At 41.1% G+C, this 27,526-nt stretch overlaps 1 protein-coding gene across 1 annotated transcript in view; it reads left to right on the top strand.

The window, feature by feature from the left end:
• Window positions 1-27,526, top strand: part of ADGRV1 (adhesion G protein-coupled receptor V1) — a gene marked incomplete at its 5' end in the record, with an annotated part of 258,760 nt that overhangs the window by 172,428 nt on the left and 58,806 nt on the right. The window contains one exon of the mRNA XM_082075144.1: window positions 5,238-5,416. Coding sequence (XP_081931270.1) covers window positions 5,238-5,416 — 179 coding nt within the window. The remainder of the gene's footprint in view (window positions 1-5,237; window positions 5,417-27,526) is intronic.

Raw genomic sequence — 27,526 nt, 5'->3', positions numbered from 1 at the left:
CAGTCTTCATTGCTGCATACAGAAGTGGGTGAGTGTGACAACCAAGTGTGCAGCTATGTGCAGATACATGGAACTGAAACATCCAGAACATCCAGACAATTTTAAGTGCTCAAAAGATGGTGGAGCAACATTTCCAGGAAGCAAAAGTCTACAGGAAAACATGGATTTAACAGTACCATTCAAGCTATAGATTCAATTCTGTAGTTCACACCAAAGTTCTTTACTTTCCAGACTTTAGGACAATTTCCTTATTTTTTTGTCCTAATCTTTCCATGTTCTGCATATTACCAGGTATAGTAATTATACTTAGCATTTTGTCATATTTTACCAGTGGCTGCAACAACTAAATCTATAGCTTCGTATTCTACTTCTTTTTCCATTTTTAGGTTCTCATATTTGTAGGCTTATGTTCAGTATTAGTATTTATACTACACACATAGCTACTACCCTCTTGTTGGCTGAAATGTGGGAACAGAAAGGACCTCAGAGACCACCCGGTCCATTTTCAGAGTCAGAACAAAGGCCACATCAAGTCATCCTTGTTTGTCTGAGTGTTCCTGTCCCTTTATAGCACATCATCTTGTTTCTTGGCTTTTGTAGGGAGATTTTTGTAAGTTGCAGAATGTTGATGACATTACCCAGTTCTTTAAGGATGAGGCTTTATTGACTGCAGAAGAAAATGAATAAGTAAGGTGCACATAACTCATTGTGCCTGCAAAGTGAACTTAGCCTGAAATATTTGCCTTATACTAACGTCTGAAATTCAGAAGTCTTCATCCTGACAGATATGCCTACATAGAAATGTATGTTGCCTGTATTTTCAAAGGCAATCTGCACTTTTATGTTAGGAGGACACGCTAAGGATGCCTTTTGATATTCTGTTGTCCTTCCCATGGCAAATCTGTAGTATATGACAACCATTTATCAGGAAAAATAGTTTTCTTCTCTTAGCATTTTCTAACTTGTTACCAAAAATAATTAAAATGTTACCAAAAAAAGTTAAAAGTCATCTTTTGAGGAAAAAATTAGAATAGTGTAGTTCTCAACTGCCAATTCTGACATAGAATAAAATTTTGGGAAAAGGTGGAGTTTTTGTACTTTTTCAAGCCTTTGCTACAGTGAAGTAAATCAACAGTAAAAGTGGCAGTTCAATAAGCAAACCAGAGTAGATGCCTGAGCTTGCTCTCACTCATACGTGAATCCTCCTCCTTTGTGAATTTAATGGCACCTTAAATTTTCTGTAAATTTATTGTGGACTTGTAAGACAAGTGCTTATCTTATGATAAGTGTAATGCTTATTTTTAAGAGTGATTTATGAATTTGTAAAAGTGTGCAGCCATGCTGAAAATGAAAGCTATGGCCATTCCTAAAAACAAGGAAGAAGGGAAACAGAAGTTTTCCCAGGAAGTTGGGAAAGGCTTTATTTAAAGTATTTTGCTAATGTTTACCATGTATCCACAGATTATCACTAAAGGTAAGTTAACAGATAAATAAAGTAATAAAAAAAAACCCACAATCCACCCTGATTCTGCAAAGGTAATTTCAATTTATTGCCTCATTATAAAACAAAACACTGAAGTTCACGTTGTCTCATTAGGGTGTTATTTGAATATGTAATTGTTTTGCATGCTACATCAGAACAATCACAGCTTGTACATTTGTTCCTCCACCTGAGAAGCTGCAAAATGGACTGTACGTTTTATTCTTCTGTAGGACTGGTTATTGTTGCAGCATGGCAACAGGAAAAGATTTGCTAAATATAGCTCCACTATTTGTATTTCCTTGATTAAGTTTTGGGACATCAAAAAGGGTTGAAGACGAGAACTTATAATTATGAAGACAGAAATGTGACTGCTCAGCACATGGAGAACTATCCAAACCCCCTCACATCTTTGCAGCAGGACTGCTGTTAAAGTATTAAATGTGATAAATGAGGTGAGATAGGTAAACACGTCTAAACAAACACAGAGCAAGGACATGAGGTACGATTTCTTAGAAAGCAATCTCAGCCGGGCAACTGAGAACAATGTTTACCAGGTTGTAGGAATTAGTGGAACCAACACTCCCTGAGCATAATAGCATAAATCAGTCCAAGGATTTTGCTGTCTGGAACTGCTTGCGGTGAAGCGCAGCCCAGTCAGGACTACAAGGGCATGTAATTTGAGGAACGTTTATTGGCCTAAGGTGACAAACAGAATCTTGAATGGGTTTTCAATCCCCTCTAAAAGTTAAGAAAGAAAAGGAGGTTATAACAGAACAACCAAATCTTTCCACAAACTGTAGATAATTTTTTTCCAAATACCACTTTCATCTGTTTAACGTTTTCTTCCTGTGAATGTCCAACAACGGAATTAATAGTTTTTCTGTGTTCCTTCAGCCTACACAGGACAGTTACAATTACATGGTAGGACTTTTCCTGTGTACTTTTAAGGAAAACAAACTTTGCCTTTGTTCACATAGCACCAATCACCAAATGAAAATAAAGAAGGCCATAATAATTGCTACTTAATTAATATAATTAAATCCACTGGACATATTAATAAAATATCATTCTCTAAGGGAGCATTTAAAGTGCTTACTAAACTAACAATGTTTTTGAAAACGAGTTTTTAGCATATGCAATGTGCTTTATGATTCATGATAGAAAGTATTGTATGTTCGTGCTATATAAATCACAAAAATAACACTTTAATAATAATTAACCGATGAGACCTACATAAAGAATCCACAAACCACTAATTAAGCAATTGATTGTGAAAACTTTGTCTGAACAAACTGGTAGACAAACCCTTGCCTGAGGGTAATCAAAATTTCACAAACAAAAATAATCTCTTTGCAATTGTCTTGTCACTGTATATGGACTTTACCTAACAACTGACAGCTGCAAATTAAGCATAGAAATCAACATTAATGTATGAAATGTATGTAGACAATGGAAAGAGATGAATATTATTTGGTAAGCACGAACTAGTGCCTGAAGATCTCTGTTCTCTCTTTGCTGGCTGTCAACACAGGCTAGAGGCACAAGCTTCAATTAGATGCCCCCTAGACAGAATAAGACAAAATTAATCCCTTATTCACCCCATATAAAAGGCCAGAACGTGCAGAGTTGTAGCTTTGAAAAGGAGGACGTGAAGAAATGTTTTGCACATCGTGTTTGTACTATGATTAGTTAAGGTGTTTATTAGAAAGAAGTCGTCTGTGTGGACGTGCACAAAAAAAATGCTGAGCACATAGGGAAGTGTTTCTACTATTAATGTCTTAAAGAAAATGCAAAGATCCAAGCAAAACTACAAGTATTTTGTTTTACTTGAAGGGTTTCCTTACTCATACTGACAATTCTTTTCGGAGATTTCAGCTAATCCACATCTTCATTTTGATTCATGTGTGGTTTTAAATACTTATGCCACTTGATGATGAGTTGAACATAAGAAGACCAATTGTTGTAGAGATGTGTGTGAATTTACATTCACTTATTTGCATTTTTTTCTCAAAATCTTGTACAAATATTACACAGAATCATGGAACCACTGAAGCTGCAGGGGCATCTTGAGACTGTCTAGTCCTGGATCAAGTAGGGTCAGCTAGGGCTGGACTATGTTGAGTTTTGGTTAAAGACAGAAACTCCACAACCTCTCTGGACAGCTTGGCCTGGTGTTCACCATCCAGCGAGACCTGGACAGGCTGGAGAGTTGGGCAGGGAAAAATCTAATGAAATATAACAAGGGCAAGTGTAGAGTCTTGAATCTGGGCAGGAACAACCCCAGGTTCCAGTATAAGTTGGGGAATGACCTATTAGAGAGCAGTGTAGGGGAAAGGGACCTGGGGGTCCTGGGGACAGCAGGATGGCCATGAGCCAGCACTGGGCCCTTGTGGCCAGGAAGGCCAATGGTACCTGGGGTGGATTAGAAGGGGGTGGTCAGTAGGTCAGAGAGGTTCTCCTGCCCCTCTGCTCTGCCCTGGGGAGAGCACACCTGGAATCTTGTGTCCAGTTGTGGCCCCTCAGTTCCAGCAGGACAGGGAACTGCTGGAGAGAGTCCAGCGCAGCCACCAAGATGCTGCAGGGAGTGGAGCATCTCCCGTGTGAGGAAAGGCTGAGGGAGCTGGGGCTCTGGAGCTGGACAAGAGGACACTGAGGGGGGACCTTATTGATGTTTATAAATATATAAAGGGTGAGTGTCATGAGGATGGAGCCAGGCTCTTCTTGGTGACAACCAATGGTAGGACAAGGGGTAAGGGGTTCAAACTGTAACACAGGAGATTCCACTGAAAGTTGAGAAGAAACTTGTTCCTGGTGAGGGTGGCAGAGCCTGGCCCAGGCTGCCCAGGGGGGTTGTGGAGTCTCCTTCTGTGCAGACATTCCAACCCGCCTGGACACCTTCCTGTGTAACCTCATCTGGGTGTTCCTGCTCCATGGGGGGATTGCACTGATGAGCTTTCCAGGCCCCTTCCAACCCCTGACATTCTCTGATTCTGTGACCACCCCTACAGTAAAAAAAAGCTTTTTGTTGTGTTCAGATGCCATTTAATGTATATTAATTTGTACCCATTGCCACTTGTCCTGCCATTGAGCGCCAGTGAGGAGAGTCTGTTACCCTCTTCATCACTCCCTCCTATCAGTTATTTATAATATACTCATGGGTAAGACCCCGTGAGCCTTTTCTTCTCCAGGCTGAACAGTCCCAGGTACCTCAACCTCTTAGAAGAGATGCTCAGGCCTATTAATCTTCTTCATGGTCATTTGCTGGACTCACTCCATGTCTTTGTTCTACTGGTGAGCCCAGAACAGAACCACAATCAGAACCACTGAAGGAGGTTTGTGTATTTCATACAATAAGATACATAGAGGTGAACAACAGCACAGAAAGATTCAGCACAGATCACATTTAGCAATATTGTCTGTGAGTCTTTCATGTGAAGCAATGGAAATCCAAGAAGAAAACTTATGTTTGCACTGCAAAAACAGCATTTTGTGCTAAATGGGGTGTCCCTTCCTCTCCAATAGTCTAATCCCAAATCTAACAGTTATATAAATACACATACTTCTTTTATAATCAGCCTCTTTTGATCACTTAAGAAAAGAAAATGAGAGCAAAATATTTATGTTGAAAAATGTTTATATATACACATACGCTGGGACAGAAATATGCTGTATTATGACATTCAGAGTGATTTGTTTCTTGGGATAGCTCATCATCCACCAAGTCTACTGATTAACATTCTGCATTATTCTTCAGGCCGTTAATTTCTGGTACGTCCTGGTGATGAACGACGAACACACCGAACGGCGCTATCTGCTTTACTTCCTTTTGAGCTGGGGGCTTCCAGCTTTTGTTGTGATCCTGCTTTTAATTATCCTGAGAGGAATTTACCACCACAGCACAGCACAGATTTATGGCCTTGTCTACAGCGATCTGTAAGTTTTCCTTCAGAAAAGCATGAGCTAGCTATTGTATTCTCTCTCCTGTTTTATATTTAACTTACTTGCACATGCAGAAGGGGACCTGCATACAGCCACATGCAGTAAGGGGCAGGGGGATTCCTCATTTGGGGGAGATGAAGTAAGTGTGTCACCCATAGGCAATGCAGCATTTTCCATGTAACTGGGCTTTGCTCCAGCTTCTCCACAGTTCCATCCTGGGCTGAGCATTGGCAGAGCCATCTCAAGCATGTCTGCTTTGTGGGTAAATTATTTATTCTTTTCTGAGACCGTGCAATTCCAGGATGAAGGACAGAAATGGATGCTGCTGCGTAAGTGAGCAGAAGAGCATGTTTTCCTTCCATTTACTTTCTGTGTTTGAAAAAATGCAGCACCAAACCAAGCCTTAAAGCCATGTATCTTAAATTATTAAATATATTCCCTGCTAAACAACGTTACTACATTAACATGTCAAACATATTTCCTCAAGTGTTTCTCTTGGAATATTGGACAGGATATGTTCCAAACTGTTCCCAATTTGAGCATTGGTGTAATTCCAATAGTTAACACAGCCTTTTCAAAGCTCTATATGACCTCAGAAAACTATCATAATTAAAATAATACATCTTCATATAACATGAGACATTTAAGTGGAAAGATACATAGATAAATATTTTTGTTCTCCTTCCCTACCTCTTTCACTCTGGTCCCTTTTCTGGCAAAGCTAATCTATGATAACAGCTATTTTAACATATGAGGCTATTATGATTATTCACTATGTGTCATAATTACATGTTTCATGTGTGGGGAAGAGTAAGCACACAACTTCTTTTTAAAATAATAGAATAATGTACAAATTATTTTTATGAAAAGTTCCTGTGAGGGTTCTTAGAGCAGACCCAAAACAGGAGATTATCCATCTTTCTTTAGTAAAAGAGGAAGATTCAATGTGCATCATTCCATTATAGCTGAACAAGATTCTGTAAAGTGTTATTTTGTCATACAAAGGGAAATGCAGTGAGAAGTAGTTACTGGAATTCAGTATCTGTGTGTCTGAGTATATGCATATAAATGTATATGTGCACTCCTCAATATTACTTGTATGTGCATATGTATCCAGTGCATGATAAGCAGGGATACCTGATTTAGATCTAAATGAGCTACTCTGGGTGCTAGAAGCTGTTTAGCTGTGTTAGCCAAGATTTAGTCCCACATTAATAGACACCAGCACTCAGAAAAGTATCTGAGGTCCCAATGATCAGATAATTTCTGATTTTAATGCCACATCAGAGAGTGCTACATAGCTCTATAACATTCCATAAACATAGATATTTCTTCACAGAACATGACGAACAAGAGTATTGTATTTTTCTGCACGGCAAAATGCTTCTCTCTGCACAATAAATGCAAGAAGTGTGCGTAGCATAATCAAGTCTTCTGATTGCAATCAGACAGTGGGTGATATCATTATGCAGTGATCCATGGTTTCACAGTGGTTTTCTTTTGATGTCCATGCCCCATTCTTTCAAAAACAAGCAAAAATCCCTAAGTTCTGATGAAATCATTAAGTAGAGGAAAATAACTCAGTCCAACTCATTTGCCTGAATTAAATATAAAACATTTCCTGCATCTTATTAAAGTGGGCAAATGCCAGAAATCATCCCAAGCTTAGCGAGTGTGCAGCTTATTCCAGCTCAATGTAAGGAGATACCTACAAGGATTTTCATAAATGTCGTTGATGCTAATTCCTAATTCGAAGAGCACTTTAAAAGTTGCTCTTAATTATACAAAGAAGGTAGGAAGGATGAGAGACTGAACTACACCACTTGGTTTGTTTTCTCCAGACTATTACATACCAACTTCAGAAACAGCCTCAGAAATAGCTTGAGAACAACAACGAGCTAATTTCACGTGAGAGCTGGAAGACTGGTTAAAATAATGAAATCAGTGAAGCTTGTTATCTTAGCTCTCTCCTAAGTGATCACTCCTTCAGGCAACACATTTTTACATTACTGTCGTGTTTGACCAGCAGTTTTCTTCCCAACCAGAATGCCACGAGCACAATTAATAGCCGAAGGGATGGCTGCGCTGAAAGAACTTCATTTTGTGCTTGCACTGAACAAAAGATGAATTGAGCTGTCTCAGATTTTGTGCTTCAAAAGAAGTATTGTGACAGGATCTTCCCTCAGCTGTGACAAATTCTACACACAAATGCATAAGTTTTGTACAATAGCTCCCGTAACATGTCACAGTATAAAACTAACAAGGCGCTGCGGTGATAAGAGTAGTGTACATGTTGGTGATTACTTCCATAATTAGGGGAGTTTACACATGGCGTAAACAGTGCACTCTTTGGCATTGTGTGAATTTTTTTATGATACTGGTAAGTTTGTCTGTATTGGTTTTATTTATCTATTTTTTTTTTTTTTAATTTTGAGATCCTAGCTCCATGATGTGTGAAAGAACTGGCTGCTAAGAACGGGCTCATTTACTCTTCCCTTTGCTAATTCCCACATTGCTCATCTGGAGAGGTTTTCACCTCTGTCTGAATAGGACCAGAAAGGTTGCTGATGAGAGGCACGTTGGCATTATTTGAATGAAAGAAATTATGAGATAGGCATTTGTGTGGGATGGGTTTGAATGGAGGAAGGGTGGTCTGTTTGGATATCTGTAGAGAAAAATGTGGAGGTTCTGTGAATATGTGATACAACGCCTTTACTAAGAAAAGTAATGATTTAATCTCCTCTTAAGATTGTGTGTTAGTATTCCTGTTTTAAAAAATAATATCAAGTTATTTCAGATGCAGGTGTCTATAACTGCACCTCTGCTTAATTTCTTTGTGTCATAACCCTTGGCTCAGCCATGTAATGAAAATTCAAAGTAGGGGCATTCTCTGCACGCAGCTGACTTGTAGAAGGAGCTTGGATATTTTTTTGCCATCTATCCTGTTTTTTTTTTTACTTTTTGTATTATGGTGAAAGTCTTTCCTGAATGTTTGTCCCTGTTTGTGAGTGAAATCTCTGATGTGTCTTTACGTTTCACGTACATTGTACACCCTGGTCTCTTTAAACCATGCTCTAAATTTTATATCCTTGCTTGAGAATTGCCACAATGGATGAGGCATTATAATTTCTTAATGATAAGTGGCAGATGTCAGCCCCTATCAAGTGGCTAATATCTGAAATGTGAATTAAGCTCTGAACGAGATGGTTTGAAATAACTTTTTAAAAAGTATATTATCCTTTTATATTTCTGAGTTTTTATGTTGTGCAGGCAATTTTTCAACCCCTGTGGGAATTTCCTGTAATCTCTGTCTAAAATATCTCCTAATGACATAGATTCTTCTGTTGAGGTACACGCTGTTTTAAAAAAAGTATTTCCTTTTGTCATTTCTTATTACATTGGATGTCACCATGACTTTGTGTTGTGACATAAGAAGAGACCTCAGGATAACCTTTCTCTTCAATTTTTTTTCTTATCTTCCCATATAATTGTCTCTTTCAGGAGTATAAACCAAACCCTTAATCTGTATTTCTGTACAAGAATTGTTAATGCCTCTGCACACTTTAGCGCTCTTCTTCTGTTTTTGAGAAGACTTACGAACAGATGAGTTTGCAACAAGCAAGAGTTCAGTTTAAAATCAAATTCCAAAGCTCACTGTGGTTCCCAGACTTCAGACAGTTCAACATTTGCTGTTGTCCTGGTTTATTTGGCCAGCCAGTCATGGCCTCATTTCTGAAAATCTTTTAACTAATGTTCTCAAAGCGAGTGTAATTTTAGCAGTATGCTTAAACTGAGTAGTGTATTTCTAATAGGTCTCTTAAAGTACAAAGAGTTCACCAAGTGAAGAGGAAAACATTTGGAGGCAAATCAAAACTATAAATATTGGCAAAGAGATGTAAAGTGCAATGGGTATGTGAAGAGATGAAGAATTACATAAAATCGCGCTCCCACCAGTTTTATCCTGGTCTCATTGGTGGTTACTTTGAATAAAAATGTCAGCAATATGTGTCTACTACATATCTTTAGAGGGCTTGCATCACAGGGGATATACAGACTGCAAACAATTCTGGAAACCAACCAGATATAGAAGTAAAACCTCAAACTGGTGAATGACTTGAGACTGGGTTTGGGTTCATGGCACCTCTCACACTTACAAAACACAGAAGCAAACAAAAGAACTTCAGAAGTGTGAATCCTTGAAAATAGCTTTCCAATTTCTCATATAACTCTGAAAATTTAATTGTCCACACTGGCATACAAGTGAAAATTCAACATTTTATTAGGTCAGTGGAATGACACCCATTCGCACGTTTTTGCCTTAATGTGTCTGTTTCTGAGGTCTGAGGCCAGAATTATTTAATTACAATTATCAGTTTTTCTTTGCAAATGTGAGTTTAAAGGTTAATTATGCTGCATTCACTGGACTTGTACCCAAGACATTGTCCAGAGGTATAATAGACGTTAGAAAAAGAATGTACTATAAAATTGGCCAGAATCACAGCTCAGTGGAGCTTGAACTTCTAATTTGCTTGGGTAGGTTGCAAAGTCTTACCTACAATGACATTAAAGTATGTTCTTATAAACTTGAGCAGTACTCTTGTTGCAGCACTAAGCTCCAAATCTGACTAGACCTTCTTGAAACTAAACTCACCCAAGAAGGCCAAAGTACTGTTTTGATTAGAGTATAAACTAAAACGAGTAACCTTTGAAATGGAAAAAAAACTGAAAATCATTTGACATGACAGAATACAAATTTTGAAGTTTATAAACAAATATCTCCCTGCCCATTGTGTCCTTGCAAGGGCTGGTTAAGCTGCTTTTCAAGCACATTTTTGGTCAAGCTGTAGCCAAGCTTTAGTCTCGCTTTTTAAAATGAAGCAAACTGTACAGTTTCTTCTAGTTCCCAGAAAGCTTTTTTCAGTCATTTCTGAGACCCGGCTGTCTGCTCCTTGCACTTTTAAGAGGTCTTTTCCGTCTGACAATCCCTCCAGGTTTTGGAAATGTCTCTTTTTTAGCAGTATCATTTATCTGTCCAAAGGAAGAATGATCTCCCCCTCTACATCAGTACATCCCTCCTGATTTGTTCGTTTTCCTCTTTAAGTTCTCCTGTGGCAAACAATCTGAGCACAGAAGAATCACATGTACCACTACAATACTTTAAAATTCTAGAAATATCCTTGTATTTGGTTTCAGTGATGGTGATATGATAACATCTAACAGCAGAAAAAAGGCTAAGCTAAATTTCTCATAAATATATATTCTTCCTACCATATGGTATCTGTGAGAAATAATGAAAAAAAAAAAAAAAAAAAAAAAGATTGTACAGGAAAATTGCTTTCTGAAGAAAACAAATGCTTCAGTGTCCTGTACAGTCTAGCTTGGGGCAAAGGCTTTTCCAGCAGTCAGGGGGCCTGTGACTGCAGCCACATCCAGGGAACAGAACACAAGTCTGCAGAAACCTGGAAATTATTAATTTTTTTTTTTGTGACTAAGAGTTATGACTCTTCCTGTTACAGAATCACAAAATCACAGAATCCCAGAACATCAGGGGTTGAAGGGCCCTGGAAAGCTCATCCAGTGCAATCCCCCCATGGAGCAGGAACACCCAGATGAGGTTACACAGGAAGGTGTCCAGGCGGGTTGGAATGTCTGCAGAGAAGGAGACTCCACAACCCCCTGGGCAGCCTGGGCCAGGCTCTGCCACCCTCACCGGGAAAAAGTTGGTTCTCATATTTAAGCAGAACCTCCTGTGTTCCAGTTTGCCCCCATTGCCCCTTGTCCTATCATTGGTTGTCACTGAGAAGAGCCTGGCTCCATCCTCCTGACACTCCCCCTTTCCATATTGATCCCCATGAATGAGTCCCCCCTCAGTCTGCTCTTGTCCAGCGCCAGAGCCCCAGCTCCCTCAGCCTTTCCTCACACGGGAGATGCTCCACTCCCTGCAGCATCTTTGTTGTTCACGTTGCAGTTTCTCTAAATCAGGCTTTTACACATGAGCGTGGCATGGGGCACAAATTAATGTCTAGGATCCACGGCCAACACTATTTGGAAAAAGAAGATGCATTCCAGTACCAGGTGCATATTGACGGGTCAAGGGCACTTTGTGCATCCTTAGAGGAGCGGGAGTCAGACCTGATTTCAGACAAAACAAGCGGTGCAGTTGCTGCTGGAATGCTCGTTTTCCTTGAGCCCTGCTGTGTTGGAACCCAAACTAGTGACAAAACAGGAGTGTGGAGACAACTAAGATACTGTCCTAACTGTCGGTTTGTTAAACATCTGTATGCTGAGAGCTGTACCATGCACAAAAATATAGTCTACAATTCCAAAGATACTCCCATGTGGTGGAGAACAAATGTGGAAAGGTAGCGGATTCCCATCACTTCTGAGTGTACTGAAGAAGTGAAGGTTTGAAAGATGCACAAATCTGTAAGTTATTATGCATATTTGGTGTTACACAAAGTGCATGGAAGTTGCAGGAGATGAGACATGTTTACTTTAAAGTCTGGGTAGGACTGGAAGTTTGAATGATAAAGCCCGTAAGTTTTAACTCATAAGGATAGGTGGGAGGATGAGAGCAGTCTGGGCTCAGGGCTCAACCTGAACAAAAACATAAAACATGATAATTTGTGATGTCTTGTCTAAGTACTTCTCCAAGCTTCATTTGTTTTGATGCTGTTTTAAGGATAAAACCTTTCTGAAGCATCTTTCCAGACGCTACTTTTTGTTAAGTTTTATTTCAAGGGCTACAGCACTCACAGTTTCCAATTATTTACTGGCTGAACTTACAAGGAGTCCCCTGTAAACCTTAATTATTTGTTACAGGTGGAGTCTTGTTTTGTCTTTAACGCAACACCTGCCATTGAACCCAGTCAGACAAAATAGTGCTTTGAGTCTCCCCAAGTTGCACGACTCTTTCACTGCTGATGCACATTCTGGGCACAGATCCCAAAAACAGAGCCCTCTTTCTTAAACACGAGGGCTTGTGACACTACAAACAACAGGAACTTTTTTACCTTCAGCGAACATTTGGATGAAGTCTCTTGTGTCCTTCTTCCTCTATTATTTCAATAGTGCTGAATTTAGCCCTGAACCTTAGAACAACATACTTGAAACACCAGACTTTTACAGGCAGGAATAGCTAAGAAAATAGCTAAGAATAGCCAGAAAAAAGCATTCAGGGATTGCAATTGAACTGTCAGACGTGCTAAGAGGAAGAGGTTTACGTGACGAATGGAAGTGGAATTCCTATCCCCTAATGCTTGAGCTTTATATTCTGCACGGACTTGGAAGTGTCTCCAAGCCTGGTCCTCCCTCTCCAGCTTCTGCTTCCTATTATCCCGATTTTTCCACCTCTCTTCTCCTCAGTTCACTGGCAGATCACCTAGGGTTTCAAAGCTTTTGCAAACCACAGCTGCCAGATCTCAGCGCAGAATGGTTCTTGGACATCTGGATATGAGGCCAAATGCTGCGTGAACCACTCAGGTGAACTGGTGGGGAAGAAAATAAAAAACCTGCATTTTTCACTGGCCGACTTCTCACCTTTCACTGTTTTGCCCTTCTCAGCAGGTTAAATTAGCCCATGCTGAACTCTTTGTTACTGTAAGAGAAATGACACAGTCTCCCGCAGCATCCTCACAGCTAACCTGAGGGAGTGCGATCTGGATGAGCGGGTAGTGAGGTGGAGTGTGAACTGGATGAAGGGAAGAAGCCAGGGAGTTGTGGTCAATGGGGCAGAGTCCAGTTGAGGCCTGTATCCAGTGCAGAGCCTCAGGGGGCAGTGCTGAGGCCTATATTATTCAATATATTCATCAATGATTAGGATGAGGGAATAGAGTGACTGTCAGCAAGTTTGCTGATGACACCAAGCTGGGAGGAGTGGCTGACACTGGAAGCTGTGCTGCCATCAGAGACCTGGACAGGCTGAGAGCTGGGCAGGGAAAAATTTAATGAAATAGAACAAGGGCAAGTGTAGAGTCTTGTATCTGGGCAGGAACAACCCCAGGTTCCAGTATGAGTTGGGGAATGACCTATTAGAGAGCAGTGTAGGGGAAAGGGACCTGGGGGTTCTGGGGACAGCAGGGTGACCATGAGCCAGCACTGGGCCCTTGTGGCCAGGAAGGACAATGGTACCTGGGGTGGGTTAGAAGGGGGTGGTCAGTAGGTCAGAGAGGTTCTCCTGCCCCTCTGCTCTGCCCTGGGGAGACCACACCTGGAATATTGTGTCCAGTTGTGGCCCCTCAGTTCCAGCAGGACAGGGAACTGCTGGAGAGAGTCCAGCACAGCCACCAAGATGCTGGAGGGAGTGGAGCATCTCCCGTGTGAGGAAAGGCTGAGGGAGCTGGGGCTCTGGAGCTGGACAAGAGGACACTGAGGGGGGACTCATTCCTGGGGATCAATATGGAAAGGGGGAGTGTCAGGAGGATGGAGCCAGGCTCTTCTGGGTGACAACCAGTGACAGGACAAGGGGTAATGGGTTCAAACTGGAACACATGGGGTTCCACTTAAAGTTGAGAAGAAACTTCTTCCTGGTGAGGGTGGCAGAGCGTGGCCCAGGCTGCCCAGGGGGGTTGTGGAGTCTCCTTCTCTGCAGACATTCCAACCCGCCTGGACACCTTCCTGTGAAACCTCATCTGGGTGTTCCTGCTCCATGGGGGGATTGCACTGGATGAGCTTTCCAGGTCCCTTCCAACCCCCCACATTCTGGGATTCTGTGATTCTGTGAACCAGAGCTACTTGGGTTATGTCCGCACTGCACCACTACACGCACATTCCCACAGATCTCCCCCTCTCTCTCTCTCTCTCTCTGTCTTTCTCTCCCGCTCCCTTTCCCGCTCTCTCTCTCTCTATCTATCCTGGGAAAATTACTCTACTTCCCTGACCTATAGCAAGAGTTAAGAGAGTTTAAAATTTGTGCTTTTTGTATTCTGTACTTGTGCTTCATTTTCTAAACTCCCGCATTATTTCCAAGGAAGCTGCCTAATGTGCTACCCACTGCTAAGGATTATTTAAAAACATTTCACTACTAAATGTGATGGCTTTAATTACCTTTTATTTATCCCTCATTGCCAACATATGTTTTCAGTGGAGGAAAATAGTTGGAGGCATGGGTTGAGTGCTTTTTTGTAGCTTGGCAAATGTTTATGATTAATGCTAAGCAAATGTTAGCACATCAGAGACAGACATAATCACTGCATTGTGCTTTTAAATAATTAAAATAAAATGTCTGATTTGGGTGATGGAATTTTGAAAAGTGAAATAGGGAAAAATATTTGTTGCTAATGTAAAATTCCCAGCAACTGTTAGGCTCTGACACACCAAGATAATCTTAAAGGGTTGTAAGGATAAGTTGTTATAGGTGAAAGCTGCACCCACAAATGACCTTGGGACCTGATGCTTCAAACAGGTTCAGATCAGGGGATTTATGTGATGAAGCAAAACTCCAGAGATGTATCTGAATGCTGTGTAAGACTATGGCAAGGACACCAGTGGGACAAATGCTCGCATCCCTGCCACTGGCAGCTTTTAAAAGCTTCACATTTCCTTTCAGGTTCTGCAAGAAATAAGTAAGATAGTCCCTCCTACTTTATGGTCTTTAATTAGCAGAACACTGCCTACTGCTACTAAAAACCCTCATTCTCAGTTTGTCTGTTTTCCAACAGCTTAGAAAAGGCTTTATCCAGTGTGCTAGAATACAACAGGAAATGCTAGAATAAGAAATAGTGAGATCAATACCAGTAAATGGCTCTGACTTCTTCATTGCCAGCAACATGCTGTTTATAATAAGTATATACAACTAACCTCTTGTATTTGATCTTCCTAAAAAGAGTGCTGAGGTATGTCTGAGAAAAGGGAACGCAGCTTTAGCAGCTTGATTTGTACTTGCATTATTAAATTTATTTGTCAATATGGCTCATGCAGAAGCAGTATGTCTAATAGAGAGCCTGCAATAGAAGGAGTTGTAGTGTGTGCTTGTCCTGGACATTCATTGTGTTACAACAAAACATGCAGATTAAAAAAGATGTGCACACTAAGTACTGTTTTGAAGTGGGGATAAAAACTTTTGCATGACATTTTTGCTGTTCTGCGTGCCAAAGGGCAGGACTGTGAGCCTTATTTAGGTCTGACAATTTGCACGTGGAAACATCTTTTTTAGCTGGATTTGTAAAATCCTTGTTTTAATGAATGAATAGAAAAAGTAAGCTAATTAGGAGTGTCTGTCCTAAAAGCTAGTAGAAGGGAAAGATATATTCATCAATTACTTGGATGAGGGAATACAGTGTACTATCAGCAAGTTTGCTGGTGACACCAAGCTGGGAGGAGTGACTGACACTGGAAGCTGTGCTGCCATCAGAGACCTGGACAGGCTGGAGAGCTGGGCGGGGAGAAATTTAATGAAATAGAACAAGGGCAAGTGTAGAGTCTTGTATCTGGGCAGGAACAACCCCAGGTTCCTGGGGAATGACCTATTAGAGAGCAGTGTAGGGGAAAGGGACCTGGGGGTCCTGGGGACAGCAGGGTGACCATGAGCCAGCACTGGGCCCTTGTGGCCAGGAAGCCAATGGGACCTGGGGTGGGTTAGAAGGGGGTGGTCAGTAGGTCAGAGAGGTTCTCCTGCCCCTCTGCTCTGCCCTGGGGAGACCACACCTGGAATATTGTGTCCAGTTGTGGCCCCTCAGTTCCAGCAGGACAGGGGACTGCTGGAGAGAGTCCAGCGCAGCCACCAAGATGCTGCAGGGAGTGGAGCTTCTCCCGTGTGAGGAAAGGCTGAGGGAGCTGGGGCTCTGGAGCTGGACAAGAGGACACTGAGGGGGGACTCATTAATGTTTACAGATATATAAAGGGTGAGTGTCAGGAGGATGGAGCCAGGCTCTTCTCGGTGACAACCAGTAACAGGACAAGGTATAATGGATTCAAACTGGAACACAAGAGGTTCCACTTAAATCTGAGAAGAAACTTCTTCCCGGTGAGGGTGTCAGAGCCTGGCCCAGGCTGCCCAGGGGGGTTGTGGAGTCTCCTTCTGTGCAGACATTCCAACCCCCTGGACACCTTCCTGTGTAACCTCATCTGGGTGTTCCTGCTCCATGGGGAGATTGCACTCGATGAGCTTTCCAGGTCCCTTCCAACCCCTGACATTCTGCGATTCTGTGATTCTTTGGTTTTCTTGAATGTGAGAAATATTGAACAGTAAAAAACCAAAAATACCCCATAATAATAAATTATTTTTTCAAAGCCATTTATGATGACTGATACGCATGAGGAAGAAACCTTAGCTATAAACAGGAACAAAATAATTAACTTAAATCAGGCAGATAATTCCTTATATATTTTTAAAATTACAGTGTTAGCAAGAACCCTACTCCAGGAGATTTCAAGCTGTTTTCTAACAGCTTGTTTTGCTGGTCAAATGCTGAGGACTACAAGTTTCTGGGACTCCTAGGACAATATACCTGGGACTCCAGAGCTTCCAGTGCCTTGGAAGCCTAAACTGTATTAATGGTCTTTAGTCTTTGCTTTCACAGGAGGGGTAAAAAAAAACAATAAAGAAAAATAAGTAGGTATAAAATTGTACGTAGAAATTTCCATAAGATAGTATAGTGAGAAGACTGAAACATAGTGGCCCATGTTGTTCTAAAACAACAGCAAATGGGTTCTCTTTTTAGGAAAGCACTGCTTAGGCATTTTATTTTTTCCCCTTTTCCCAACTGTTTAGCTCTACAATAATAGCAGCAGTAGAGAAAAACAAGGAAATTGGCTTTTTTGCTTTATTATGCAATAGAACTGGTTTATTGACAAGACTGTTGTTGCAGTCACTGACTCAAGCTGAATCTTGTGAAGATCCTGTTCTTTGCTGTTTCAAAACAGAATCTTGGCACTTCTTCATTCTTTGTTCATGGTCAACTGCATTTCTATTGTTGGTGGTTACTCTGTGAGCACCTCTATTAATGTATATGGTACTACTTGTAATTAATACTGACATATAGTAAAGGTGATAGGTTCAAATTTCTAGCAGCACTTCGCACTGATGTGGAGTTGTCTTTCAAAAGATTGTTGAGACAATCTGTCCAAACGTAAACAAGAATGAGCAAACCTTATCTTGATTTCTGACAATTATAAATTCCACTGCACTCTGAGTTTACATTTCTTTACTAGGATAGTCTAACTGTGTTTTCATTACCTTCTTTCCCTCCTTCTCCTCTTCTCCTCACTCCCTTTCCTCTTTCTTTTGCTGCATAAAGGAAAGAAACTAAAAGAAAACTAAATAATGCAAAGGGTTGACTGCTACATTATCACCCTATAAAATCTGGAAGAGCTGTTATTAAACATTTTGCATTTCATTTCAAAATTACATCCAGTAAAAGAATTATTTTCCCCATGTTGAATTATATATGAAATAAAAGGTATGGGCCTATCTCTGAGCTAATCTGCATGAGATATAAACTGATTTAAATTCACCAAAAACAACACAGATTCCATTTTTGTTCATACCGAAGAATATCCACAGCAGTAGTATTGGCAGTCAGAGATTTCTTGAGAAATTTCCAGAGAAAATCCCGTATTTCTTTTTCAGGAAAAGTGATTAAACAAAAGCAAAAGTAACATTGTGGTGTAATCTTTGGGCTGCAGCTGTAGGAAAAGTGTTTGCCTTTTAAATTTTCTTCCAAAATAATTCCATAGGTATATACAACCTTTCAACTCTTTTGTTGAAATTATTAGGTGAGAATTGTTTTTTTTCCCTGATTCCAGTTCGTGCACCCCATCTCTTAGTTAAGCATGGCAAATTGACCCAGGAATCTTTTACATTTTGACATCTGAATTTGTGTAGTTGTCACTGAGACCACATCTAAATGTAGGATAACCTGTGCAACAGCTGGTGGAACATCCTGGCCATGGGTTTCTGAAGCACTTGCACAACATTATTTTTGTGCAAAGGTGCACAAAAGTGTAAGAGGAATATGTAGCTCCAACAAGTTCAGGTTTTAATATTTTTGGGGCAGAGGCTCAGTGCTTGTGCAAAGGCTGCTGTTCCATGTCTTTGAGAGGTGCCATATCTACCCCAGGAAGCTGCATTGGCTTCAGGACACTCAGCTGCAAGAACCAGCTTATCTCAAAGTCTATTTCTGCAGCAGGCCAACACTGCCCAACAAAGCACAGCCTTGTAAAACCCTGTTAATAAACAGCTGCTGGGCCCAGTAACGCACAGTATTCAAGAATGGGCTGTTTGTCATCCTGGAACAAACAGATGTGGAAGAGCGTGTCCCTCACTTGGAGGTGTCTTTCTATGCAGAACCACGGCCAGAGGGGACCTGAGCTCCTTGGGCATTGCCCTCAGCGTTTGCTCAGCATCAGCACCTGGAGCCACAAAGCCGAGCTTTGCTAAGCGGCAGCTGGGCGCATATCTGCCAATTTACCACCTGGGAAAGGCAGATGCAGTTTTTTTCAGACTGCTGGGGAGGAAAGAAGCTGGTACTTCCTCCCGAGCAGTCACGCCGCGGGTTTCCGCTCTGCGCGATGTTCTGCACACAATGTACCCAGAGCTGCGTCTGTTTGCAAAGCAGGAAGAAAAAAAACCATAAAAAAATAAAAAAAACACCCTGAAAACCCAAAGCAAACAAAATTCTGCACTTTGAGAAAACCTCTGTTAACATCCAGAGATGGAGATTCTCCAGCTGCATTGTTTGGAGGTGAGAATTGAGGCGAGGTTTTAAAAAAAAAGCTTCACTAATGTCAGGAAGGGTTGCTTGTGGTTCACTTATCAGCCAGAACATTTATTTATATTACTGTTCTCTGCTTATCAGTAACAGCACCGACATGAGCTTATGGTAGAAGTTCAGCAAACACTGCATTCTTTAAGTTATAAAAAGAAACGACTCTTTATAAACGCTGATGCATTGTGTTACATTTACCTGACATTTTGCTAGCTTTCCTACATGTCTTATCTTACTAGTAAAAGCCTACTTATTTTTAGCAAATTTACTTTGTAAATTACAGAAGATTTTTTTTTTTCAGAACAAGAAGAAACAGGAACTGACAATTCAATAGCTTCAGATACATGTCATGCAGAGAGAAGTGTAATATTTACAGCTGTTGCGTCGGTCGTCTGAAATTTCAGAGGTGCATTCTTTGGGGCTGGAATCACTAATATTAGAAAACCTTTTGCTTTGTAAAATGTAACACCAAGCAGAGCACAAGTTTTTAAAAAACTTGTGTAATGATCATTTCAATACCATCAGTATTTCGGACACAATTGCTTGCATTTAGGAGCCAGTTATCAAAGTGGCACCCATTTTTTCATGGAAAGAGACAAAATTTTTCTAGGAAGTGCATGTGTGCATGTAAACACCACTTTAAAATCTTAAACTTTCTAGGTAGAAATTTACAATGTGTAATGAATACATTTCCAAGATTTTTTTTTTTTTTTAAATACAGAATTAGAGGTATTTTATAATGTTGTACTGCAACTTGATTTGCGATAAAACAGAGTTCAGTGCATGTAATTTGGCCAACGTGGGTTAAGTGTGCAGTTTGTTTAGAAGTCATTAAAGCAAAAAGGGGGGCAAAAGAAGGAAAACCAAACATAGTGGCAGGGATTTTCCTAAGAATATAGGAGAGCTTGTGGGCAACCACATCCTGCCCAGGCGATGGCAGTGGGATGAGGGCTGTGTCGTCCCTCTTTGAAAGCTCCAGCAACACCCTTTGACTCAGTTATAAACCAAGGTGAAACCTTGCTCTAAGGCCATATATTGGAGTTACCCAGTGTAAATGTAAATTAGATAGCTCTGGGTATATTGAGCTACTCTCTTGTTGCATAGATGCACAAAAAAAACCAACAGCAACAAAACCAAACCAAACAAATCTATTTCTAGAGAGGAACCTCTTGCTAAAAGAAACCCTCACATATTGAGAAGCCATCAAAATATAAAGCCATGCCACATTTCAGTCGGCCTCCACTGCTTGAACAGCCTCTCCCACCTGCCAAGGGTGACTTGAGTGCACTGAGGCGTCTGTAATTTGTGCTGACCAGTGTGAAATTGTTCTTCCCTCCTTAGTCCTGCAGAATAATCAAGCCTGCTTGGAGGCCAGATCATTGCTCAGTGCGCTCGTATGAAGGTTTCTGAAGCACTGAATAATGAAAGGGAACATATTGTGTCTTCTTGAAGCCCCATATCACTGTGCTGGCCTTCCAGTGCTCGATTTACCTGAGCCAGGCCACTTCTCCTAAAACTTCCCATGTACCCAAGGTTGGTATGAATAACGAGCTGTTAGAAGTGCAGCGTGCGTCTGACCATTAATTCTCAGCTTTGGTAAAGCTGCTGTGGCCTTTTGAGCCTTATTTTTATCAACACATCCATGGCCTTGTGTTGTAATGCTGAAAGCCAGGTCTTTGTTCTTATCAAATCAGTGTTTTTACACTTCTGAATGAGCGATGCACAGCATTTAGAAAAACAATGTTATCATAAATGTTATCATTAGCATCATCGTAATTACATAATAATTATTATGTTTTTGGGTTTTTCTGTATAGTGGCTGGAATTTTCTTCTTCACACAAAGATACTCAAACAATTATAAACATTCACCTCTGTTGGCTGGGAAATTATGACATCCAAATTTGCAAAAAGACCAGGTTTTTTTTAGTCCTCTGTATATATTTTCTTATTTTAACTACTGAAATATGACCATTGCAGTATGAAGTTAGTGTAATTAATCAGTATTTCAATATATTTTATTAGCAAATTTTAATTTAGACATAAACACTGTGATAAACTGTAAGGAGATACATTCCCCTAACCATCCCTGGGTTTTCTCTAGAAGTTTGATCTTACCAATGCAAGCCAAATCAAAGGAAAAAAATCAAAACTGGTTTATCAGTTTTTAGGACCAAATTTAATTCTCTAAGGGGGTCTGTTTCTCTCCAGCTGTTAGGTATCCACCATCATCCAAAATCCACAATTTCACTAGGTCTCTTAGAACTGGGGAGGTTACTACTTGTCTCCAGGGCCTGGAATAGGGTTGGAGTAGCGTTGATGGACTGTAGAGGATGGAGGGGCCCAAATATGCTGTAGTTTCATCAAAATGATGTTTTTGACTCAGTCAGCCTCTGCCTCGTCATTGTTTTGAAAATATCTAGTTGGAGCAATGCTAAACAGAATTGGGCATTTTGGATGGTAAGAGGCTCCTTGCTTGACCACAGATCCCTGGATCTTCATGTGTCAGTGTGGGTGTCCGCCAATAAGCTGATATTGAATGAGAATGGGGTTTTTTCCTTGATCTTCATTTTTCCTTTTCACTTAACCAAGTAGACGTATTGTGCCAATATTGGACCAATGTCTGGCTGAAAATTATTGTTTCAAGCTGTACTTTGATTAAATTAATTCGTAGAGGCAGGAGCCCATTTGTCTGAGCACTGTCCTGACAGCTGCTTTGTGTTTTTTGACCTGGCACTGATATCCTCAAATGCCTTGTAAAAATTATTTTACATGACTAAGTTTTCTTTCTATGCCTCAATGGAAATTGTAATCTTTATAGTCCATGCTTAATAAGTATAGATGATAAAAGCATGACTCAATACTATCATTTGCATGTCAGGCTATTATTCAGAGCACACCTGGTTGCTTTCTGAAGGCTTAGGGAAAAAAATGTAATCCATGAGCGTTGCATTGTATTGCAATATGCCCTGCCCTTTGCAAAAGAAAATAGAAATATTCTTTGCTGATAGGTTGTTTTAAAATTCTCTTGTTTGTGTCTTATTCATATCTTTAGAGAGAGACCAGTAGCAGAATGCCAGACATATTAGCAGTGAAAGTAAAGTTTTTGGTAAGCATTATTTTAAGTATTGGATAAATACTGGATTGGTAATCAGGAGCTATATGTGTTTTTCACTGTTGTTGTGCATCTGCAGGGTTTCTTTTCCTATTATGCAGTTTGGATTGTGCAATATTTCAGCTGATTATGATATAAAGGGGCTTCCTTAGCATCAGAGACATCGGCAAGCAATATCTTAGTTAAATACCAAATAGGATGTAAATAAAATACATACTAAGCATGTTCTCTGGGTGTGTGCAGTTATCCTGTGCCTGTGCATGGTTTGCTGTTATTGATAATGAAGGGAAAGGCGAAGGGAGAAAGGAAGGGGGGAAAGGAAAGAAGAAAGGAAAGGGAAGGTGAGGCAAGGAAAGAAAAGGAATAGAATTAAGGAATTATCTACAGTGAGGGAAAAAGAGAAAAGCAAAGGGGAAGGGGAAGGGGAAGGGGAAGGGGAAGGGGACGGGGAAGGGGAAGGGGAAGGGGAAGGGGAAGGGGAAGGGGAAGGGGAAGGGGAAGGGGAAGGGGAAGGGGAAGGGGAAGGGGAAGGGGAAGGGGAAGGGGAAGAAAAGGAAAGGAGAGGAAAGGAGAGGAAAGGAGAGGAAGGGAGAGGAAAGGAGAGGAAGGGAGAGGAGAGGAGAGGAGAGGAGAGGAGAGGAGAGGAGAGGAGAGGAGAGGAGAGGAGAGGAGAGGAGAGGAGAGGAGAGGAGAGGAGAGGAGAGGAGAGGAGAGGAGAGGAGAGGAGAGGAGAGGAGAGGAGAGGAGAGGAGAGGAGAGGAGAGGAGAGGAGAGGAGAGGAGAGGAGAGGAGAGGAGAGGAGAGGAGAGGAGAGGAGAGGAGAGGAGAGGAGAGGAGAGGAGAGGAGAGGAGAGGAAAGAAAGGAAAGGAAAGGAAAGGAAAGGAAAGGAAAGGAAAGGAAAGGAAAGGAAAGGAAAGGAAAGGAAAGGAAAGGAAAGGAAAGGAAAGGAAAGGAAAGGAAAGGAAAGGAAAGGAAAGAAGAAGGAAGAAAACTCTGCTTCTTGTTTTGGGCTTGACTCTGTGGATTGCCTGGGAAATGTTTGACAAGTGTTCACCAGAAGAGAAAGCTTTATCTACATTAGAACTGAACCTCAGGGGCCTCATTGGAAAGAGCAGTTAAAACACAGAAAGAAGTACTGCCTTACATCTTTCCTTGTAAGGCATGTACTTTATGTATTTATTTTTTTCCCCAGGCATTAATTTCTGGTCTTGAAAGCAGCTTGTAGTTTGTGCCTGGATACTTTTTTAATGGACCTAGCCCTGCTTCTTGGGGATCTGCTAAACAGAGCTAATCTCTTCTGTGACTACTCTGAGGGTCATCAGCCAGTCTTGGTATGGTTTTAACCCCTTGACTTCTGTTTTCCAGCAAAACAACAAAAAAATTGCAACATGGAGAAAGTATTATTATTTTGCTTTTTGCATACTCATAGGTGGCCAGTTCCTTTGTGTGCTTTCAGTTTGCCAACACATGTCCCATCTCTTTAGAATGAAAAAAACAAAACCAAACACAAACACAAACCAAACCAACCAACCAAACAAAAAAATCAAAACCGTTTATTTTCTGCTTTTCTGACTGAAACACATTCATGAGACCATTGGTAGTCTTCATTGCTCTCCTGTGAACTTTTTTCATGTAATTCATGTTTTTTAAATATGCCAAAACCAAACAGAGCTTGCCACTGAGGTTTTTGTAATGCTGACTAGAGCAGAACGATTATTTTGTATGTGTTGCAGTATATGCTGCTGTTCATAAACCAAGTATGACACTGACCACTTTGCAACAGCATAAAGTTATGACTCATGTTCTGTTTAATGTGATCCACAGTAATATACAGAGTTTTTTACATAGAATCATAGAATACCAGGTTGGTAGAGAGCACAAGGATCATCTGATCCAACCTTTCTTCCAAAAGCCCGGTCTAGACAAGCTGGTTCATCACCTGTCCAGCTGAATCTTAAACATGTCCAATGTTGGGGAATCAGCCACTTCCCTGAGGACATTGTTCCAGTGGCTGATTGTTCTCATTGTAAAAAATTTTCCTATTATGTCCAATCAGAATCTCCCCAGGAGTAACTTTTACCCATTGCCCCTCATCTTTTCCTTGTGACTCCTTGTACAAAGGGAGTCTCTGTCTTCTTTATAGCCACCCTTGAAATACTGGAACACAGTGCTGAGCTCTCCCCTAAGTCTCTTTTCTCAAGGCTGAACAAGCCCCGTTCTCTCAGCCTTTCCTCCTGTGGCAGCTTCCCGGTCCATAGATCATCTTTGTGGCCCTTCTCTGGACCCTCTCCAGCCCGGTCACAGCTTCTTTGTACAGTGGCGACCAAAACTGAACAGTGTTCCACGTGTGGCCTACAAGTGCTGAGTAGAGCAGGATAATGATTAATTTAACTCCACTGGTGATGCCCTTGCTGATGCAGCCCAGCGTCCCCTTTGCCACCTCTGCTGCTTCTGACCTTTGAAGCGATGTTATTACATATCTAGTGATCTCAAATTTTCCCCCGTATATTCCAAGACACATTGAAAAAGTCTGTCAACAGACTAAATATGTTATCAGGTAATATTTTTTGTAATTCTTGAATGAAACTTCTCAAGGAACTTTAAAATGCCCTTCAAATATTGTTCAACGTCTTCCTTGGTTACTAATAGACTGGAAAATATTACATTTACCTCATATCATACAAGCCTGGGATAAAAGAGTTTCCATTCAACTTTACGACAGCACAATGCTGGGAAAGAAGTACATTGAATGTCGGTTATAATTCACAATGTTATTGACATCTGAGATCTGTTCTGAAAATGTAGCATGGTATTCAGTGGGAACATGTGGAAAGAATTGTATCTTGCCAAGAATAATCGGTTATGCAAAAATAGGATGGCGAATAACTAGCTGTTTACTAGTTCTTCACAAAAATTTCTGCATATTGTGGGTGATAAACTGAGCTTGAGACAACAACTTTGTGCTATGGCACAATAGGCAGATGTAGTATTGGCCTATATATGGAACAACTTAGTCTTAAGGACACATAAAATCCTGCTGTAGTCCTGTACTGAGATGAAATGCTATCAAAGGTACTTGACCCCATAAGTTAAGAAATACATCAACAAAATGGTGTGATCAATGAGACTGGTGGTGGTCTTAAATATAAAATGTGCTCAGACAGACTGAAAGATCTAGGGCTCTTTAGTTAATAGAAGACCAGAAGGGAAAGTTGCAGCAATTTACAAGTAGGTAAAGAAATGTTGCAGCAAACAAGGGAAAAATCTGTTTCCCACATCCATATGGGCTATGCCAAGATGTAATGTGTGTAAACCGAACCACGGAAGATTAAGTGTAACAGTAGGAAATGGTCGCATGTTCTTTATCAGGCTGGACAGAGATCAGGCAGTAATGATGCAGCACGTGGTAGGGAGAAAATATTTTTTTTATGGAGAGAAAAGCTTTTTAGTTCTCTGCCACAGTGCAGTTTCCTTTAGTAAAAGGTTTATATGCACAGTGAGTCATTTCTGGTGGTACTTCAAAAATACTTCCAAATTTTCACTCACGTTAAACCATCCCGTAGCTTCATCCATGACACCATCACAGCCCAACACTTGCTGCGGTTTTAGGTAGCAAGGTGGCATCTGTTACACTCACAGTTGTTTTTTGGCTGAGATGCAAACCCTATCTGTGCAGTAAAGCTTAAAAATACTCCAGACAAGTGCTACACCACCCTCCATTGCCATAAAGCACATCAGGTTGGGCCACTCTCTTTAAATGCTTTTTCCACTGAATTTTAATATGTGTTGAGTCCGTGTTTTCATTATGTTGTGTGATGTGCTGTTAATGTATCTAGAAAACTGCATGAAGTGGAGTGAAGGCTATGGGACTAACCCCTTTGGCACTATAATTTTTTTGCATAATCTTGTAGAAATCTCTAAAATATCTGCTCTAGAAACAGAAATTTATCTGGTATGAACATGGCTTGAATTTCCTCAGGAACCAGTGACTATCATCTCAAACGTTACCCATTTTAAGATGAGCATACCATTTCCTACTGGTTTTCTTCAAAGCAGTTCATAACAACATAAGCAATGTTTTCAAAAACACCACATACAAACAAAACTGTCGACATTTTTTTTTTTTTCCCTTTGAGGGGAGAAGAAAACAAAACATGGTATAAACATTAATCTTGGTGCTCAGTGCATTTCTGGAAAATGACTGCTGGCAATGTAAAACAAAAAAAGAATGGAACTATATAATGTGTTCAGGCTGAGAATTTGACAGGTTCAGGAGGCTTTGACACTGCAAAAGCTGACAGGGTCATCTGCTCTGAGGGAATGCCCACCACTGGTTCAGTCTCAAACAGCTGATAAAACCAGCATTTTCCTGCATGCACTTTTAAAATAAATGAGAGTTATTTTTGTTTCGCTTTAAAATCCTCTGCTTTAAAGCTCGGCAGCTCGTCCCCTCTACTCAGCCCCAGCGAGACCACACCTGGAATCTTGTGTCCAGTTGTGGCCCCTCAGTTCCAGCAGGACAGGGAACTGCTGGAGAGAGTCCAGCGCAGCCACCAAGATGCTGCAGGGAGTGGAGCATCTCCCGTGTGAGGAAAGGCTGAGGGAGCTGGGGCTCTGGAGCTGGACAAGAGGACACTGAGGGGGGACTCATTCATGGGGATCAATATGGAAAGGGGGAGTGTCAGGAGGATGGAGTCAGCCTCGTCTCGGTGACAACCAGTGATAGGACAAGGGGTAATGGGTGCAAATGGGAACACAGGAGGTTCCACTTTAATATGAGAAGAAACTTGTTCCTGGTGAGGGTGGCAGAGCCTGGCCCAGGCTGCCCAGGGGGGTTGTGGAGTCTCCTTCTCTGCAGACATTCCAACCCGCCTGGACACCTTCCTGTGTAACCTCATCTGGGTGTTCCTGCTCCATGGGGGGATTGCACTGGATGAGCTTTCCAGGCCCCTTCCAATCCCTGACATTCTGTGATTCTGTGATGAGCTGCTCTGCACTGATTCGCTGAATTGGTTCTACTCTCATGGTAGATGCCCATGTCTGTAAAACATGACTAGTCCTGTGTGTAAAACACGAGTAGTCCTGAACCGTGTGTGCAGGGCCCATGGACTGGGACCTCGAGCTTGGTGCTAAGGGAAATAAAATACTACAGCATTACCTGGACTGCACTGCTTTGGGATTACACCTCACTGCCAAAAAATGTGCAGGTATTTGATATAAGGAACAGCAGTATTCCAAAACATGCAGAAATTTGGTAGAAGGGACCAGAGGGAACAGCATAAAC

Source organism: Streptopelia decaocto (genome assembly GCF_964273445.1).
Source record: "Streptopelia decaocto genome assembly, chromosome: Z".
Lineage (NCBI taxonomy): Eukaryota > Metazoa > Chordata > Aves > Columbiformes > Columbidae > Streptopelia > Streptopelia decaocto.
This window is presented reverse-complemented; position numbering and strand designations above follow the sequence as displayed.